At 42.2% G+C, this 19,346-nt stretch overlaps 1 protein-coding gene and 1 pseudogene across 4 annotated transcripts in view; one reads left to right on the top strand and one right to left on the bottom strand.

Moving 5' to 3' along the window:
* Window positions 1–9,022, top strand: part of FKTN (fukutin) — a 51,865-nt gene extending 42,843 nt beyond the window's left edge. For 2 of the 3 annotated variants that reach the window (XM_084775204.1, XM_084775205.1), the window contains exon 10: window positions 6,591–9,022. In XM_084775204.1, the coding sequence (XP_084631330.1) occupies window positions 6,591–6,804 (214 nt within the window). In that variant the 3' untranslated portion in view covers window positions 6,805–9,022. The remainder of the gene's footprint in view (window positions 1–6,590) is intronic. The other variant, XM_084775203.1, reaches the window with a different exon arrangement.
* A 549-nt stretch (window positions 9,023–9,571) lies between these two features.
* On the bottom strand, window positions 9,572–10,029 carry LOC311592071 (activated RNA polymerase II transcriptional coactivator p15-like; annotated as a pseudogene). Its single transcript has one exon. The product of its transcript is annotated as an activated RNA polymerase II transcriptional coactivator p15-like (transcript).
* Between the last annotated feature and the right edge of the window lie 9,317 nt (window positions 10,030–19,346).

Raw genomic sequence — 19,346 nt, forward strand, 5'->3', positions numbered from 1 at the left:
CTTTTCATTATACAAGATACAGAGCAGGATCAATTACCCATGAGAGGTTACCTGGTAACTATTTCAAATCCATAGGCTCCTCAGTCAGACCAGAAACACATCTTCCTTGACTTCCTAGTCTCTACTTGAAAAGTCAGCTGTGAAGTATTACAGTGCTTTAGACTATACCACTTTAAATATTAGTAGAAACCTCTATCTAAACTTCACACAAGTCTGCTTTTAGGATAATAGCACCAGGAAATCTGTTAGCCCTGGATTCAAGTCTAAGAGCTGTATTTTGTGCCACCGAAGCTTCTGAGTGTCGGATTTCTTCCCAGTCAGAAGAAAAGGGCGCTTCATCCTTCACAGCATGTAAAGAGTCCACACTGCAAGTCATCAGATATAGGACAAAGGACATACTACTGTGGAGAGCCACAGATAGCAGCACCCCCTGCTGCTTCCCCGGCGCAATGCACCCCCTTTTTGCACATGCGCAGTGCGCCCCTTTTTTGTGCATGCACAGTGAGTAAACCTTATGTGCATGCACAGTGAGCAAGCCCCTTATGCGCATGCCTGTAGGCATGGCGTGAGATGGCGTGATTCGAAAAAGGCATAGCGTGAGGTGGTGTGATCCGAATGCACCAACCAGGAGCGACAATGTGGCAGTCTCTGATAGGACCAGGCACACTGTAAAGGTTCTGTGGGAGCTTTTCCCGGGGTCACTCCGGTAGTCCAGGATCCTGAGTAAAACTGCTGCAAGAAGAGTTCCCGGTGTTGGTGTCTTTCCTGCTGGTCAGGGGCGGCATCGACATACTACTGTGTCCTTCATACTCTTTCTAACTCCTAGAACTCTGATTAGGAAGGCTCAGCATCATGTAGCAGTTAGGGGGAAATTATTAGTGTATTAAAGTCTACCAGAGAGAGGAATGCAGATTGACAGGACACAGTGACAAAGGGATGCATTGTAGATGCAAGATGGGAAAACGCTGAGCTAGCACAATTTAGACAAATGCTCTTGAGCAGTGGATTGCTAGTAAGTCACCGTGGGTTAACTCTAAGGAAGAAAACTGTGGTGAAATGTAGAGCGATGCTGAGCCGTGTTGGTGAACAGTAGTTGCCAAGGTTTTTGTGTTGAGCCGCAGACATACAGGATGATTTTCTTCTGCATATATATGCATGAAATTGCTTAGAATGTATACATTTCACTTAAGGATTTTGCTCTCGGATGGTTCTCTGCCTACTTTATGCTGCCATCATTGTATTACAAGACTCACATTTGCTGCAAATTCTCTTCAATTTTTAATCATGTTGGCTCGGAATGTATTGCTACCATACTGTATATTTAATTTCCACACTTTCATATTTATTGACAGATGCTCTGTTTTGTGAGGAACCTGTTAAATATCTTACTGGTTTTCCTCTGTTTGGATGTTAGTCCTTTTCTCACTAACGGTAGCTCTACTTACTGAAAACATCTTCCAATTTGTCCTTTGTTCTTTTCACTGCTAATGGTAGCTTGCTCACTTGAAAGTTCTTAGTTTTAATGTGGTTCTGCATTTCAGTCCTAATGTTCAGTACCTTTGGTGCCCCTACACAAAATGTTTTCCTAAGTAAAGATCAAGTTTAAACTGTAGACTTTATTTGTATATACTAGTTTTTTGTTAGTGTTCTCTTTCTGTTTCAAGAGCCAGTCCAGTGTACAGAACTTTCTCTGTAGACCAGATTGGCCTTGAACTCAAAAGTTAGATTTTGATTATTAAATATTTTCTTGTTAAATATAAGTTACATATTTTTGCTTAATAAGTTGCATTTAGACTCCCTGACTTTTGACCCTTGATTTTAGTCCAAAAGTTTAAGACTGACACAGCAATTCTGGAATGCCACCCATCATTGTGTGTCCTGTCTCTTCCCAGTCAGCGTCAGATTGCTTTCTCTGTAAAGCTTAGCACCTCTTTAGAAATTCTCTCCCTCCCTCTAAGTTTCCATAAATAGCCCCTCCCATTCTCTTGTGTTTTTTAGTGCACTTTGCTAATTTATCTGCCCTAAGTGACAGATAAAGTCAGTCTTGATAAACTGTCAGGCTGAGAGTGACTTGAGCGCTGTTTGACTCTTTTTAGCTCTCTACCATTTAGTGAGCAGGATAGGTGACACTCAGATAATGATTTGGCCCAGCCTAGCAGCATTGGAGAATGAAAGCAGGGAAGTTAAGCTGTTCTGGTTACTTTCAGTCATTCTGCTGCCTACAAAGCTGGAGTTACGTGTAGAGTTGTCCCTCGTGGACTCCCAGTTTCAGGGCTAATGCTCTGCTGCTGTAGTTACAGCTTCCAAGAAGCACACTTGTCTCTGCATACTTACAGCTGCAAAGCCAAAAGGCAGATTTGACTAATTTCTTTAAATGAGTATATTTAAAACATTGGCTTTTCCAAAGTGATCTCATTTCCTGCTCTATTTCTGTCTTCATATTTTGCAACATACCGATTATATCATAGGTCTTCTTAATTGAATCTCCAGACAACGAATGAGAGCAGATGTAGTAAGATGAGGCACTGAGGGAAAAACCTGAGGAGGCAGTTTTCTTTGGGTTTTAAAGAGAAGATTGTACCACAAAACTTTTATTTATGTGAAGCAAAAATGTATTTTTTCAAACATATATTTTGCTAAACATAATTCTGTAGGATGCTGATTTGGTAGTATTTAAAGAGAATAGAGACATTTCCAATACAAGACTTAGGCACAGGTGTTAACAGTGTTATTCGGATAGACCAAATGGTTTGGTTTTACCCATGCTACCCAGATGTCCCAAATGTTCATCTTCTGGTGACCAGATGCATTAGTTATGTATCTTCTGGTGACCAGATGCATTAATTATGTATCTTCTGGTGACCAGATATACTAATTATGTATTTAGCACTCATAATTAATTACAATGCTGAAGAGGAATGAGTTACCAGGTATACCAACGTGGATGAATCTTCAAAACATACAAAGTGAAAGAGGTTAGATGAGGAGGACTTACTATGTGTTTTCATTTATCTGAGTTGTCTGCGCAGCACAGTGGGATGCATGTGTAACCCCAGCCCCAGGAGTCTGGGTCAGAGGGGTAGCCACAAGCTCAGGGACATCCAGGCTACGTCCAAAACAAAAGCCCTTCCTGTTTAACTTGTAGCACAGGCAAAAATCACTGAGGACCACAGTGAAGCCTTTTCTTTCTTTTTCCTTCCAAACGTTACCAAGACCTACATGGTTTATGATGAGTAAACTGTTCATCCTGCCTCCACACAGTAAGCTAGCTGTAGGGACAGTGCATGTTTATAAAGAGAGCAGCAGAGTCTCACTACATGGGGCTCAGCGAACCTGGCCATGACCGCCCAGAATATTTTTAAGAAGGGAAACGGCACAGTGAGCGCAGGTAAAAGTGTGCTAGAAGAGTTACAGTGCATGTGCGTTAGTGTGAGTCCTCACCTGCAGGGGCTGAGGGACTTCCCTGTGCACAGGCTCAGAGCCTAGCCCAGCCCTGTCACAAGGGGCGGGGGCGGAGTTGGTGGTTGAACTGATGACATAAAAAATAAATATTCTATAATTAAACAAAAATCTTTAAAGAAAAATTGAATTGAGCTGTGCGTGGTGGCACACGCCTGTAATCCCAGCACTCTGGGAGGCAGAGGCAGGTGGATCTCTATGAGTTCAAGGCCATGCTGGTCTACAAAGTGAGTCCAGGACAGCCAAGGCTACACAGAGAAAACATGTCTCAAAAAAAAAAAAAAAAAGAAAGAAAGAAAGAAAGAAAAGAAACTTTGAATGAAAAGGGATGCATTTCCTTGACTTGATGAAGGGAGGGTAATGAAAAGCTAGAGTGAGCCTCATGTTTAGTGGGGAAACTTCGGAAGCTTTTCCGTTGGTCAGGGAAAGCGGTGTGTGCTGATGTCCGCTAAGTGGCATGCTAGTGTTTAAGCACTGGAATAACAGATAAATTGAGAGGTAAAGATGAAATAAGATGCTAATGGGAATAAACCGCTTGTGTTGATTTGAGGGAAATTAGGGGTCAGGGGAGCTTGGGAACTGCAGTGTTTAATGCAGCCTTACATCAGAAAGGCCAGGGTTAGTTGTAATTGATGGTTCTGTCTCATTTAGTCTCCGTAATTAGCACCAGTGAACACACTGTTCTGGGTGCTGGGAAAGCGTCCCCTCATTTAGCAACTATGTTCATAGATTGTACAATTAAGCTGACGAAATTATTCTAACCACCCCAAAGTGGCTTTATTGGTTTAAGAATTTTGGAGGAAAATAAAAATATCCTACTCTAGCTCACACTTCAGTATAGCAACTGTTCTAACTGCTGTTTCAGGCAGAAGTAGAAGGAAGCGACATGGTACAAGTTAGAAAACAGATGGGAGAAGTTTCTGTGCTAGTAGGATCTTCTAAATTTGTATCCTAATTTAGGGTGCCTTAGTCTAAATTTAAATCTGTTCACATTGTGGATCTCTTCTTAAGGCTTTAAAGTAAGGACTGCTCTGCCAGACGTAGTCATAGCTTTGAAATCCAAGGTAACACTGAGAGATTTAGTATCAGTCAGTATTTACTAGTAGCCCAGGCAAAGCATGGCATGTGCTGTTCTGTGTGACTTACTGCCTCCGTCCTGTCCGTGGCTTGGCTTCAGAATTAGTTCAGCTGTTTTATGGTTTATCTTCCCTATTCTCCTGGGAAACTAAGATACTCCTTGGTTAACTAGAAAGAATAGAAAAAAACAAAAACCACAGAGCGTTTAGGGATTTTGGGGTTAGGAGGAGGTTGTAAATAACAAAAGTTAGTATTATAGTTGAATTATTTTTGGATGGTTTTCACACTGTTTCTGTATTTTTACTGTTTGAGGTTTGCTCTTGCATTCTTCTTCACTGTCCCAAGCATTGCTTTTGTAATCTATAGTATTCTACTGTGTGTGCCCTAAAGCTATTGTTTTCCCTCTCAGCTCTTTGATGAGACTAGAGGCTAATATTTAAGAGAGTTGCCTCCTGGCTGCTGTTACTAGGTAGATCATGTATGCCTGGAGCAGGCTCATTGTGTCAGTGTGATGGTGTGGGACAGGTGGACATTCTGCTGACCAGCACCCAGCTGACCAGCAGGTGATTGCAGAGGGTAGAGGCTGATGATAGATGGATGTGTCTCATGACAAAACAAGTAATCCCATGGATGTGAGTGTACAGGGTAAAATTGGGACCAGCAGATGGTGAGTCTAAGCAGTATCTTATTTCTTTCTCAGCTATGAGATTTTCTGTGGCTGTCTTTTTATACATGCCAGCTGGGACTGTCCACTAACTGCCAGTTCCCACTGGCGTTTATGGAGGCACTTGGTGCTTTCTTTAGAAGTTATTCAGGCATACTTTCATGTATGGCTGTATGTTCCCTTCGTGGTCAAATGGGGTATTCAAAAGCAGAATCCATTCCTGGGGTTCACTTGGTAAAATATGATAATCAAATATGGTCAGATCCATTTTCTCCAGTTCTCTGCTCTGTCTTTAATTTTCTGGCCTATTGAATTCTTTTGGTCCCTATTATTTCCATTTCAGTATTAATTATTGAAAGTTCATTCTGAATTGTGAAGAAGAAAAGAATTCTCATTGAGAATCCAACACAGAATATAGAGCTGTGTTACTTTAAACAGACCTGCTATTTCTAATATTTTTGTAATATGTCACATATAATTTACTTAATCTAAAGTACCTATTTAAATATTTTGGGTTGTTTTTGTTTTTGTTTTGAGATAGGATCTTATATAGCCTGGGCTGCGCTGCACTAGAACTCACTATATAACTAAAGCTGGCCTTGAACTCCTGACCCTCACTTCTCATCTTCTAAGTGCCACAATTGCAGAAATGTATCACCATGCCCATCATTATCCAAAGTACCTTTAAAGGCATTTTTTTGGTTAACTTGTAAACTTGCAAACTCCTGCAGTAGATACAGGCAAATTCATTATAAGCAGTATTTCTTAGACGGTTTAGAGATGTTCTTTAGAGCTTAAGAGGAAAGAGAGGTAGGAAGTACAGTTATGGTGTCTAGAGCCAAGGAGAAGGCTAGAGGATGCCATTGGAGCCCATCTGTGTCCCTTGGAATTCCAGATTATGTGAGAGAAGAAAATGACCATTTCTTCCATCTGTGGAAACTCCACTGTGACATCTCTTTCCCTAGGCTTCCCAGCAAAGTCCCAAAGCTGATTTTGAATTGCCTAATTTTGATAGGCTCCCATCTCTGTAGCAGTCACTGCCACTGCAACTTACTAGCCAGGCCTGGGTTTGGTTTGGTTTAGTTTGGTTTGTATTTTTTCTCATATTTGGAGTTTATGGGTGGGGTTAGCTCCCCTCTAGATGGACAGAGAATAGAAGAGGAAGGCTGGGGTGCTGTTAATCCTGAGAGAAGAAAGGGTTGCTGGCCAAGTAAAAATACGAACGTATGTACGTATATACATACATACATACATACATACATACATACATACATACATACCAACTCTTCCTCCAAATCTGCTTAGTAGAAAAGTGTTGTCCCTCTGCCAAGAATGCACAGCAGCTGGGTTACTTGCCTAATGCTCCACGCTTGCCTCTGTTCTGCTGCAGGTACCTGTTTCCCAAGTTTACACTGTGCTGGACCGAGTTTGTAGACATGAAAGTCCATGTGCCCTGTGAAACAGTTGAATACATTGAAGCCAACTATGGCAAGACCTGGAAGATTCCTGTCAAGACATGGGACTGGAAGAGCTCACCCCCGAATGTGCAGCCCAATGGGATCTGGCCTATCTCTGAGTGGGATGAGGTTATCCAGTTGTACTGAGAGTACTAAGTTAAGGCGGATATTTTCCAAAAACAAGGTGGGTTAACTGTTTACAGCACTACTGTCTTTTTGCCTCTTGTGAGAGCCAAAGATAAATGACAAGTTTGAAGACAGAAAATGGTCTAACTTGTGAGCCATCTGATTAGCTCTGTCATTCAGCATTCACTGAGGGTCTGTCTATACACCAGGTAAAATACTGGCTTCTGGTGAACAGGCAGAGGTGAATGAACAAATCCCTGCCGCTCTCTGTCCCATTGGTAAGCACTACAGTTTTATTTGGAGGGAAACTTCCCCGCTCTCTGAAGAGCTGATACACAATACTGCATATTCCATAATGATTATTAAAGTGGTAAATAATGTTTATACCTGAATGTGAGCTCATCAGACAAAGCCAAGAAGAGATATATGAGTTAAGAATAGTTATTCCTGCCGGGCGTGGTGGCGCACGCCTTTAATCCCAGCACTCGGGAGGCAGAGGCAGGCGGATCGCTGTGAGTTTGAGGCCAGCCTGGTCTACAGAGCGAGTCCAGGACAGCCAAGGCTACACAGAGAAACCCTGTCTCAAAAAACCAAAAAAAAAAAAAAAAAAAAAAAAAAGAATAGTTATTCCTGCCTGCCCTCGGGATCGAAGCTGCCATGTTAACGCCACTTTTAAGATTGTTGAGTATGGGCTCCTATATCAGTGAGCAGTTAGGCTTTACGGCTCACAGGGGAAAGATGGGGGCACACTCCTCTTACAAGCCATGCAGCACACACACACTTGGCTTCCAGCACAGGGCGTTCTACAAAGGAAGATGAGGGCGCATCTCAGGTCTTGCCAAGACATTTTCTGTTTTCATATTTGAAGTGAAAATTTGATGCACATGTGATAGTGAACTTTCTGGCAGCACAGGAAAGTAGCACCTGTCGATAAATCATCAGCACGCTTTTGAAAGTTGTGGTTTCTCAAAACTTAATTTTTCTTATTTCATTCTCAAGCACGCTTAGATTTAAAAATGGGAGTTATTCATGGGTGGTTTTATATTTTCTGAATATAGAACTTGTGTACCCTTAATTTTAATGTTGACACTAGATACTAACAGATACACCTCTGAGTTTTCTAAATATGCCCTTTATCAGCCATAGCTCCACATTGTTAATCTATGGCCTACACATTAACTTATTAGGCATAAAGATATGACTGTTCTTCTATTCCAATATTACTTCAGGTTTCCAAAATGGAGGGTTAATGTGACCCTGGCAACTAGTCCTCGTTCCACATCACCGTTTTGCAAGCCCACATCCAGCTCTAGATTTTCATTCTGCAAGTGTAGCAGGGCAAGGACTCAGACTTCCTGCTGCCAAGTTCTACACATGTTGGACCCCTTGACTTCCTTTTTCTTCTCAAAATACACTCATGAGTAGGCTGAGGTGGCTGCACCCCATCTCTGTACCTGAACTTAAGCAATGCACTCCAAGTGAGATGCAGGGGCGTCTGACAGGGTGAATGCTGCTGTCTTTTCCTTGCCTGGGAAAGGAGGTTTTCTATTCTCTGCTGCCTGGGATGCACTGCGTGGCAGCCTGGCAGATTTCCCTTTCAAACAGTAGTTGCTAAAATGGAGAGCAGAATACCTGAGGGAATGCGCTGGCAGAAATAAACAATAAAACCTTGGAGGAAGTAACTGGAAGCCACCCACTGCAAATTTAACATCATCATGAAAACTGTCATTGTTGGGTGGGAAGCAACAGTCTGTTAGGATGCATTCTCCATGTAGGACTATCGTGTCTGGCCAGAACCATCATAATCACATTTTTTATTATTAGCAAACTTGTACCCAGATGACAAGTCATAATCAGCTCTTTCCTAGAAAATAAGTCCATAGGAAAGCTTTGTCATATATTATGTCACGCACTTTAATAATTACAAGCTCTTACAGCCTTATGACAATTTATTCAAAGCATGAAAGCTATTTCATGAGTTTGTTAAATGCAAATCATGATCATGTGTAGCTCTGTCAGCATGTGACATATGACTATGGCACATGTATGTGAATTTTCTAGACCAAGTTGTGTTTTAAACATGAGATTTCAGAATATGCTTACCAGTTTACTATTTGGTTTTGTCTTCAGGTATAGTTTGTGGTACTACTGAGAATACTTGTAATATTATTACTCTGATCTGAATTTATTTGTAATATATAATCTACTTTGGGGTGATTAATAAAATTTTTAAATCTAATATCTTGTGCTTTTTTGTGTTTGTTTTGAAAGTTGAACTAGGAATAAAGCCACTAGCATTCAAAACTGGTAAAATGGTAATATTGCCACAAATACGTTATTTCTTTTTTCTTTTCTTTTTTAAGATTGTAATGATCTGACTTTATTTTACACTAAGGAGAGGGCACAAAGCAATCCTCTTTAATAAAGTTGAAAATTAGCTTCATTTGGAACATTTTAATAATGCGCATTTTTTAAAAGTATTCATATTATAAATTGTTCTGCAATCCACATATACAACCACTTGGAAAACAGCATTTAGAAAACAAAAGGCAGCCAGGTGTGGTGATGCATGCCTTTCATTCCAGCATTCAAGAGGCAGAGGCAGGCAGATCTTTGTGACTTTGAGGCCAGCCTGGTCTACAAAGGGAGTCCAGGACAGCCAAGGCCACATAGAGAAACCCTGTCTCGGAAAAAAAAAAAAAGAAAGAAAAGAAAAGAGAAAACAAAAGCCAATGTAAAAAGAGAGATTAAAACAACTACAGCAGTACAGATTTGATATGGCTCAGATTTACAGCTTTCGTAGTGCAACATCTGTGTCAGAGATCTCTCCCCTCAGCTGGCTGCACTGCTCCGTGTTTAAGAAAACACCTTTGCTCCTTGGTCGCATATCACCTTCTGAGTCCACCAATACTCTCTAATATCAATTAGAATGTTTCCTTTAAAGTCCCGAACACTGAAGTATCTTATCTCCCCAGTCTGAAGCATGTTGTCATCGCTGCGACTGCTACTCTGCTTGGAAGATGCCAGGGCTCTACAAGTCTCACGAGGATTTTGCTTTGTCACAGGTTTTTCTGAAACAACTTGTTTTTTCCTCTTTAACTTTTTCTCACTTCACTGTCAGAATCACTGCCTGAAGAGCTTGAAGAAACATGTTCTTTTGATTTAGGCATTGCTTCACTCCTGCTGTCCAACAGCCACTGGCTTGCTTGCTCATTCCATACTCTTTCTAAATTTCAAGTCTGAAAACCCTAGATGTCTACACACACACACACACTGGGATTCAAAACTCTTCCATGACAAAGTCTGCCACATGACACCTCTAATCATGCAGAGTTTGGCTTATAAGCTCAGGGTACAGGGTAAACACCCACTGTGGAGAACCATGACATACTTTAAGATCAAAGAGTTCTAGAAAGGTCTTTGAAAGAATTTGAGCTAAAGATAAAATTGGAAAGAAGAGCCTGAGCATGGAGTGAAAGTCCTAGTTTATGCAAACCCAACAGTCTGTAAAGTAATTATATGCATCTCAAGATGTCAAGAAGTCAAACAAGACCATGTAAATAGAGACACTATGTCAAGCATTAGAAAACTCAAATTGTATTATTTGCCAAAATTGATGTATAGATTTGGTATGCAATCTCAGCCATGTTTTTCTAAAAGCCTTATTCTAGAATTCATATAATAAATTTATCTAGAGCAGCTCAAGCAATCTTGACAAAAAAGGTTTGGCAAAATAAAGGAAGGAAGGAAGGGAAGAGAAGAAAGAAAAAAAACATGCAGGAGAGGTGGTTCTATCATTAAGAGCTCTGCAGAGGTACTGAGTTCAGTTTCCAACACCAACATGGCATCTCAGAGGACCTAAAACCCTTTTCTGTTTCTGTGGGCACATGGTAGGCATACATACATACAGGCAAAATAAGCACACACAGTAAAACAATCTTCCGAGAAAGGAGAGAGAGACAGTCAGACATCAGGGGCAGGGAGCAGGAGAGAGGACAGTAGCAGTGTGGAACTAGGTGTGAGTCTTCCTCACATTGTAGTAGGTCTGTGACCTTATAAGGGAAATGATGGTGGCCATGTGTTTTTACAGTGAAATTGCTCTTTAGAGATGACCGCTCTCAAACTCTTCTCATTTGAAATCCACTGGCTGCAATTTCTGTCACTTCATATTACTACTGGCCTGGAAAGCATTTTTCTTTAGTTATAACTCTAATCCAACGTTTTTTACACATACACGTATGCGTGCATTTGGCATAAAAACTTTATGTAGTAGCAACATCTGGTGCTTGAGTCTCTACAAGAAGGCTGCTGTGGGTTTTCACAAGATGGTGAATACAGACTCTTTGTAGAAGCCAAGGGTCAAGTTAAGTCATAGAGACTATATCAAAGGTGGCCTTGGTGAAATTGCCCAGTGTGTCAGTGCAGCCCCAGCTGATGTGCACCAATCATCAGTGCTGAATAGCTCAACAGCCTGAATACAAGAACAGCATGATGTCTGTTCATCTCAGGACAGGGATAAGGCCAGCACAGAGCCACAGCAACTTGGTCACCTCCATGCTATAGTGTGGAATTGTCCATTCTTATTCCACCAGTAACCATAGCCTCTCTGCCCTGGGACAGTGGAAATCAGGTGCCAGCAGCTACCTCCTCAGGGCTTGTGACACCCAGGCCAACATAACCACTGCAGTTCGCAGTGGCTACAAAACTGGCCAGCCCAAGTAGGCTTCAGCCCTGGCCTGATCTTTAAAACCTCATCAAGGGATGTCCCAAGGGAAAATGTCCTTGACCAGGGGATATAAGTTGGTGACTTCTTGTCTTTGGCTCTGCCTCCAGAGCCCCACAACCTTGGCCCCAGTCTTGACCACTGTGGTCTCCATGAGAGTTTCAGGGTCTTCCCAAGCACAGGCCTCTGTCATCTGGCACCTATTGCTGTGTAGGCATCATCCATTTGATGTTTCCTTGAACAAGAAGTGAATTCAACTTGAAAAAAAAAAGGAAAGAACTATAGAGATTGTTGTTTCATGAAGAGGGGAAGAGACACTTGGTGACAAGTTGTAAAGGTAGATGTCAGGACAGTGATAGATGGGGACTGAGATCCCAGCAGGTGCTAGTAGGAAGAGTCAACAACTGATGGTAATGGCAGCTCTGAGCCTTGGATGTGCCAGGCACTGCAAGTCCTGCATAAGATGTACCCAGCCAGCAGGTAGCAGCCTTGATTGACACTTGCCCTCAGAGGACAACAGTAGCCCACACCCCCTCACACTTGTAACAGCCAATGTGAAAACTTCTATCTAGAGCAAAAACTCTCACCATCTTATCCTGGTTCCAGCCTTCTGGCCCACCATACACTGAACATTGGGGAGCAAATTTCCAACACAAGTCCTCAGCACAACGAATCTGGATGATGGCACCACTATGAAGAGGATTCTACTGGGGCCATCGTGACGCACCACCCACACTTTGTTCTGTGTGGTGGTGGCAGAGAAGATGTGGCTAGTGATAGAGTTGGGGTTTTGGTCCTAGACCATGCATTCATGTTCTACCTGTTGGGCCCAAATCTCAAGCCATCATTCCTATGGTATGGATGCCATATGGCCACCGTGGAGAAGTGTTTTGTGTGCTCTGAACCCATCCTAGACTAGATCCTTGGACCAAGGGAAAGTTTACTGTAACAGGGCTCTAGACCTTAATAGTTCCCCAGACCTTAGCACAACTGACTCCAAAGTAGGAGTACCATTGAGGCCATAAAACTCAGCATGTCGACATAGTGGTGCATGCCTTTAATCCCAGGACTCAGGAGGCAGAGGTAGGTGGGTTGCTGTGAGTTCAAGGCCAGCCTGGTCTACAAAGTGAGTCCAGGACAGCCAAGGCTACACAGAAAAACCCTGTCTTGAAAAACAAACAACAAAAAAAACTTAAGCATGTAGACAGCACCACCTGCCAAAACAAAAACAAAGACAAAATTCATCAAAGCCCATGGTTCTAGGAAAGTTTCTAATTGTACTGACCTTGCTTTTGGGTTTCCATAGTTCTGCTTCTGGCTAACATCTGGCTTCTGGCTTGTTAACTGAAGAATGTCAACCCAGAGCAGGGTTTTTGTTTGTTTGTTTGTTTTTGTTTTTGTTTTTGGTGCTTAAAAGCTCACTCCGAAAAAGGCTCAGTGCTACACTGGCATCCTGATCACCAGTGTAGTTGCAGCCAGCTACTTCCTGTTGGCTTAAAGCCATGTGCAAGTGTTTTCTCTGGTGACTACCCCACAATGCTTACCGCCCTACGCAGGTGGCTCGTGTCATACACTAGTTTCTTAGTCAGTATCTCCAGCTCTTCTTCCAAAAGTTGCCTTAAGGGGACCCTGGGCCCAGGCCCTACCTGTCCTCCTTTCTCCTACAGTGCTAGTCTCCTCCCAGAAGCTTTCTTCTTTCTTATGGGGCTGGCTCATGGTGGCTCCTAAAACCAGCCCTCTCAACATCATCAGGGCTGGTGGGGAGTCGGGGGGACAAACACCACCTGGTCATTCTTCAGGCTCTCAGAGCTTGAGTCGCCTTGTACAGAGAAAGCTGGGGTGCTGGCAGTAGCATAGAAGGCCCAGGTAGGCTGGGCATAGGGGTGGAACGGTATCTCCATTGGACATCAGAGACCTTGCATGGTAAGCAGGGGTAGGGTAGTATAAGCCCTCAGGTCTAGATGTGGCTAGCATGACTGCTACCCACATCCAGACCATCCAGCATGCTGGTCAGAAAATCTATCTCAGCTTCCAGGCTTCTAGAATGGATGGCCCCTTGCTGTTTGGGGTGGAGAGGCCCTGGGAACAGGACCAAAGAAAGGAGAAACAATGCCGCTAATAAGCCCTGGGTTCCTCTCACCTCTGAGAAAGAGACCCCATACATGCCACCCACAACCCCAGTTCTCACTCACTTCTTGTGGTGATGATACAGTTATTCTGCCCAATATCAAGTTTTACATAGAAAATTATAAATATAGTAAGAGGAAGAAAAGACAAAAGAAAAAAAAAATATATATACACTTAAATTGTTATGGACAACCTTAAAATTCAGATATTTATGTTTCAGCTTAACTTTCAGTATACATAATGTTATGGGATGTGGAAACAGGACATTTAAGTAGCTAATTAAAGTGATATGGAGGTTGTATGTGTAACTGTGTCATAAGAGAGGGGGCAGATTCCAAGATGGCGGCAACGAAGACCACAGATGCTCCTGGGACCCATGGACCGTGGGAACTGGAGATCACTGGGTGAGAGAGATCCGCACAGTGTGGATCACAGGTGGGTCTGACCTCTGGTCATCCAGCAGCCCAGTCCCCAAAGCCTAGACTAGACCCTGGCAGCTGTGGCCTTGCTTGGCAGCTTGAACTCGGTATATGAGACTGAAATCATCCAGGGAGTAAAGCATTAGAACTCCTGGACTAGGGAAATCTCAGGGAAACAGGGGGATCTGTCCTCAGACCTGACCTCCCCACCCCCGACCTCTGCACTCCATAGAAAGCCTAGGTGCCACACAGGGGCCTAGGTGGCTGTGGACACATTGTCCAGCTACAGTGGCGCTGTCTGAGTGGGACTGGGCAGGAGGCTAGCTGCAAGACCCAGAGGACTGCCCTGGCTCAATTGGTCACAACGGATCCAGCCTAGCCTCCACAGCCTAGCAGGGACTCACACACTCTTGGGAGAGGCTGGGCAGACCTGAGGGGATAGAGCAGAAATCTAGCCAACCAACAACAATCAGAAGGCAGTAGCTGCTCTCTCCCTGGCAGGCAGAACCTAGGCCCCACTACCTAGTTGGAGCAGTCAGAAACCTAAACAACTACTAGAAACCAGCAGAGATTCAGGCACTCTAGGGTGATCTGAACCTAGGACCCAAAGCCCTAGGGCCCAAGGGCAGGGTATTCAAAACCCAGTCTAAGACAGGATAACCGGCTCTACATATACTACCTCAAACTGATACTGGATCTGCAGAGTACAAGCACCTACCTCGGCTGACCCAGTAGGGAGCCCAGGGGGTGGAGCAAAGTTTCCAGGAGCTGAAACCAGGAAGCCTGCCTGTCCCAGAGAAGAGTTCCCTGATCACCACAGGCAAAAGCCCTTGACTTATAATCATTCACAACAAACTGCTCTCAATGACCAGTGAAGGACACCAGAAGCTATGTCCCAACTTCAGAGACAGCAAGATGACTAAAGGCCAGCGTAAAAAACATAAGCAACAGCTGGGCATGATGGAGCATGCCTTTAATCCCAGCACTCAAGAGGCAGATTCAAGCAGATTGCTGTGAGTTAAAGGCCAGCCTAGTCTACAAAGCAAGTCTAGGATAGCCAAGGCTACACAGAGAAACCCTGTCTCAAAAAAACCAAAAAAGCAAAACAAAACAAAAAACCATGAACGACAAAATCCAAAACAATATGGCATCTCCAGATCCCAGCTATCCTAAAGAAAACAACCCGGAGAATTCAAACACAATTGAAATACAAGAAAATGTCCTGAAATCCTTAGTAATGAAGATGATAATGGAGGAAATGAATAAAATCTGTAACCAAATGCAGGAAGACACAGCCAAACAGGTGGAAGACATAAAAGAGGCCTAAACAAAAACAGTGGAAGAAACTCAGGAATATACAAGCAATCAGATGAAGGAAATCAATTAAACAGTTCAAGATCTGAAGATGAAAATGGAAACAATGATAAAAGCACAGACAGAAAAAAAAAAAAACGGGAATGAGAGAGCTTAGAGAAGAAAGCAAGCAAAATAGAGGAGAGCTTCTCTAACAGAATCCAAGAGATGGAGGAACGAATCTTGGAACTAGAAGATTCAATTATAGATCTTGAGGCAACCATCAAAGAAAGCCTAAATCTGAAAAATTCCTGACACAAAACATCCAACAAATCAAGGACACTATGAAAAGACGAAACCTGAGGATAATAGGCATTGAGGAACGAGAAGATGCCTGACTCTAAGCCCAGAGAATATTTGCAACAAAATCATAGAAGATAATTCCCCCAATTTAAAGAGGGAGATGTTTATAAACATAAAGAGGCCTACAGAACAACAAATAGAATAGACAAGAAAAAAAAAACTTCCCACAATACAATAATCAAAACATAAAATATACAGAACAAAGGAAAAATATTAAAAGCAGCAAGGGAAAAGGGCCAAGTAACATATAATGGCAAACCTATCAGAATTATACTCGACTTCTCAGCAGAGACCATAAAAGCCAGAAGGGCCTGGACAGAGGTCCTAAAAACCCTAAGAGACCACAGATGCCAAGCCAGACTACTATACCCAGTGAAACTATCAATAACCATTAACAGAGAAAACAAGATATTCCATGACAAAAACAAATTCAAACAGTACCTATCCACAAATCTGACCCTACAGAAGTTACTAGAAGGAAAACTGCACCTCAAAGGGATAAGCTACCATCAAAATTACATGGGAAATAGATAACTACACTGCCACAAAAATACAACCACACAAACTCTCTACTGCAACCAACATCAAAATAAAGGAATTTAACAGTCACTGGTCATTAATATCTCTCAACATCAATGGTCTCAATTCTCCAATAAAAGGACACAGACTAACTGAATGGATGCATAAACAAGATCCAAAATTCTTCTGCATTCAAGAAACACATCTCAGCCACATTACCTCAGGGTAAAAGGCTAGAAAAAGATATTCCAAGCAAACAGACACAAGAAGCAATCTGGTGTAGCTATTTTAATATCTAATAAAATAGACTTTCAATAAGACAACAAAAGGAGATCAAGGGGATCCAAATGGGAAAGGAGGAAGTCAAATTATCCCTATTTTCAGATGATATGATAGTGTACATAAGTGACGCCCAAAATTGCACCAGAGAATGCCTATAGCTGATAAACACCTTCAGCAAAATGGCTGGATACAAAATTAATTCAAAAAAGTCAGTAGCCTTCCTATATGCAAATGACAATCGTGCAGAGGAAGAAATTAGGGAAACTACACCCTTCATGATAGCCACAAGCAATATAAAATATCTAGGAGTAACTGTAATCAAACAAGTAAAAGACTTGTTTGAAAAAAATTTCAAATCACTGAAGAAGGGGATTGAAGATGACATCAGAAGATGGAAAGATCTCCCTTGTTCATGGATCAGGAGAATTAACATGGTAAAAATGGCCATCTTACCAAAAGCAATTTACAGATTCATTGCAATCCCTATCAAAATACCTACACAATTTTTTAAAGACATTGAAAGATCAGTTCTCAACTTCATATGGAAAAACAAAAAACCCAGAATAGCTAAAACAATCTTGTACAATAAAAGATCCTCCGGAGGAATCTCCATCCCTGACTCAAGCTGTACTATAGAGAAACAGTAATTAAAACAGCACGGTACTGGCACAGCAATAGGCTGGCTGATCAGTGGAATCAAACTGAAGACCCAGAAATAAACCCACACATATATGGACACTTGATTTTTGACAAAGAAGCCAAATCTATTCAATGGAAAAAGGATAGCATCTTCACCAAATGGTGCTGGTCTAACTGGATGTCTACATGTAGAAAAATGCAAGTAGACCCATATTTATCACCATGCACAAAACTCAAGTCCAAGTGGATTAAAGACCTCAACATAAAACCACAGACACTAAATCTGTTAGAAGAAAAAGTAGGGAAGAGCCTGGGACTCCTTGGCACAGGAGAAAACTTCCTGAACAGAATTCCAACAGCCCAGGCCTTAATGTCAACAACTAATAAATGGGACCTCATGAGGTTGAGAAGCTTCTGTAAGGCAGAAGACACTACCAACAGAACAAAGCGACAGCCTACAGACTGGGAAAAGATGTTTACAAACTCTGCATTTGACAAAGACCTAATATCCAAAATATATAAAGAGCTCAAGAAATTAAACATCACCAAACCAAATAATCCAATTAAGAAATTGGGCTCAGAATTAAACAGAGAATTCTCAACATAGGAATACAGAATGGTTGAGAAACACTTAAAGAAATGCGCAACATCCTTAGTCATCAGAGAAATGCAAATCAAAATGACTCTGAGATTCCATCTTACACCCATGAGAACAGCCAAGATCAAAAACTCAAGTGACAGCACATGCTGGAAAGGATGTAGAGAAAGGGGAACACTCCTTCGTTGCTGGTGGGAGTGCAAACTTGTACAGCCACTTTGGAAATCAATCTGGTACTTTCTCAGGATACAAGGAATAAGGCTACCTTGAGACCCAGCTATTCCACTCCTTGGAATACACCCATAAGGTGCTCCACTACACACCAAGGACATATGTTCAACCATGTTCATAACAGCCTTATTCATAATAGCCAGAACCTGGAAACAACCTAAATGTGCCTCAGTTGAAGAATGGATAAAGAAACTGTGGTACATTTACACTATGGAATACTACTCAGCTATTAAAAACAAGGAAATCCTGAAATTTGTGGGCAAATGGATGGAACTAGAAATGATCATGCTGAGTGAGTTAACCCAGAAGCAGAAAGACTCACATGGTATATACTCATTTATAACTGGACACTAGCCCAACAGGGATATCCCCTGAAAGTCTTCACTTACTAGGAGATTGGGATAGATGTGAGGACTTCCTATTGTGACTGGAGGTGAGAGACGTATGGGAGAATGGGGAAACAGAAGGACCCAGAGGGTCCTAGAAACCTACAAGAAGAACATCATGATGGATGGATCTGGACCCAGGGCAGTCTGCTCAAATGACTGCACCAACCAAGGATAATACATGCAGTAAATATTGAACCCCTACTCAGATATAGCCAAGGGATAAGACATTATCCACAGTTGTTTGGAGATCAGGGACTGACTCTGACATGAACTCTGGTGCCCCATATTTGACCACTTCCTCTTGGTGGCAAGGCCTAGTAGCACTCAGAGAAAGATTAGGAAGGCTACCAAGATGAGACTTGATAGGCTATGACCATATGGTGGTGGAGGAGGTCCCCTTCTGTCACAGACATAGTGGAGGGGAATAGGGTGAAAGAGAGAGGGAAGGAGGGATGGGAGGAGACAAGAATAGATAGGAAGAAGGTGAAAGAGAAACCCACAGGAGGAGCTAACTTGCCAAGACCTTAATTTGGATTTCTAGCTCCAGACTAAGAAATTGTCTGCTGCTTAAGTCCCACAGTCAGTGTGGTACAATTTAATGCTGTAATCCAGACAGTAAGTAGTGCCGGCCAAGGATAGACACTGATAATCACGAAGCAAAACAACCCACGTGAATATTATAAGGCTGTCCTATGGGGGGAGGATAGCTTCTTCAGCAGCCTGAAACCCTGCAACAATAAGACTAGCTGCTAAAGGGTTAATCTGATAAATGTAATGCAACACACACACACACACACATACACACACACACACACACACACACACACAGCTAAGGAGCATTCATGAGGTCCTGGGCCCAATCCCCAGCAATAAGGGAAAATAAAAATGACAAAATTATTTTTTTAAAACCCTTTAAAAGGTAATTAGATATGTGGTTGGAAATCAATGATGAAAGCAAAAAAGCAAACAAGGGCTGAAGC

This window comes from Acomys minous (genome assembly GCF_964271855.1).
Source record: "Acomys minous genome assembly, chromosome: 1".
Lineage (NCBI taxonomy): Eukaryota > Metazoa > Chordata > Mammalia > Rodentia > Muridae > Acomys > Acomys minous.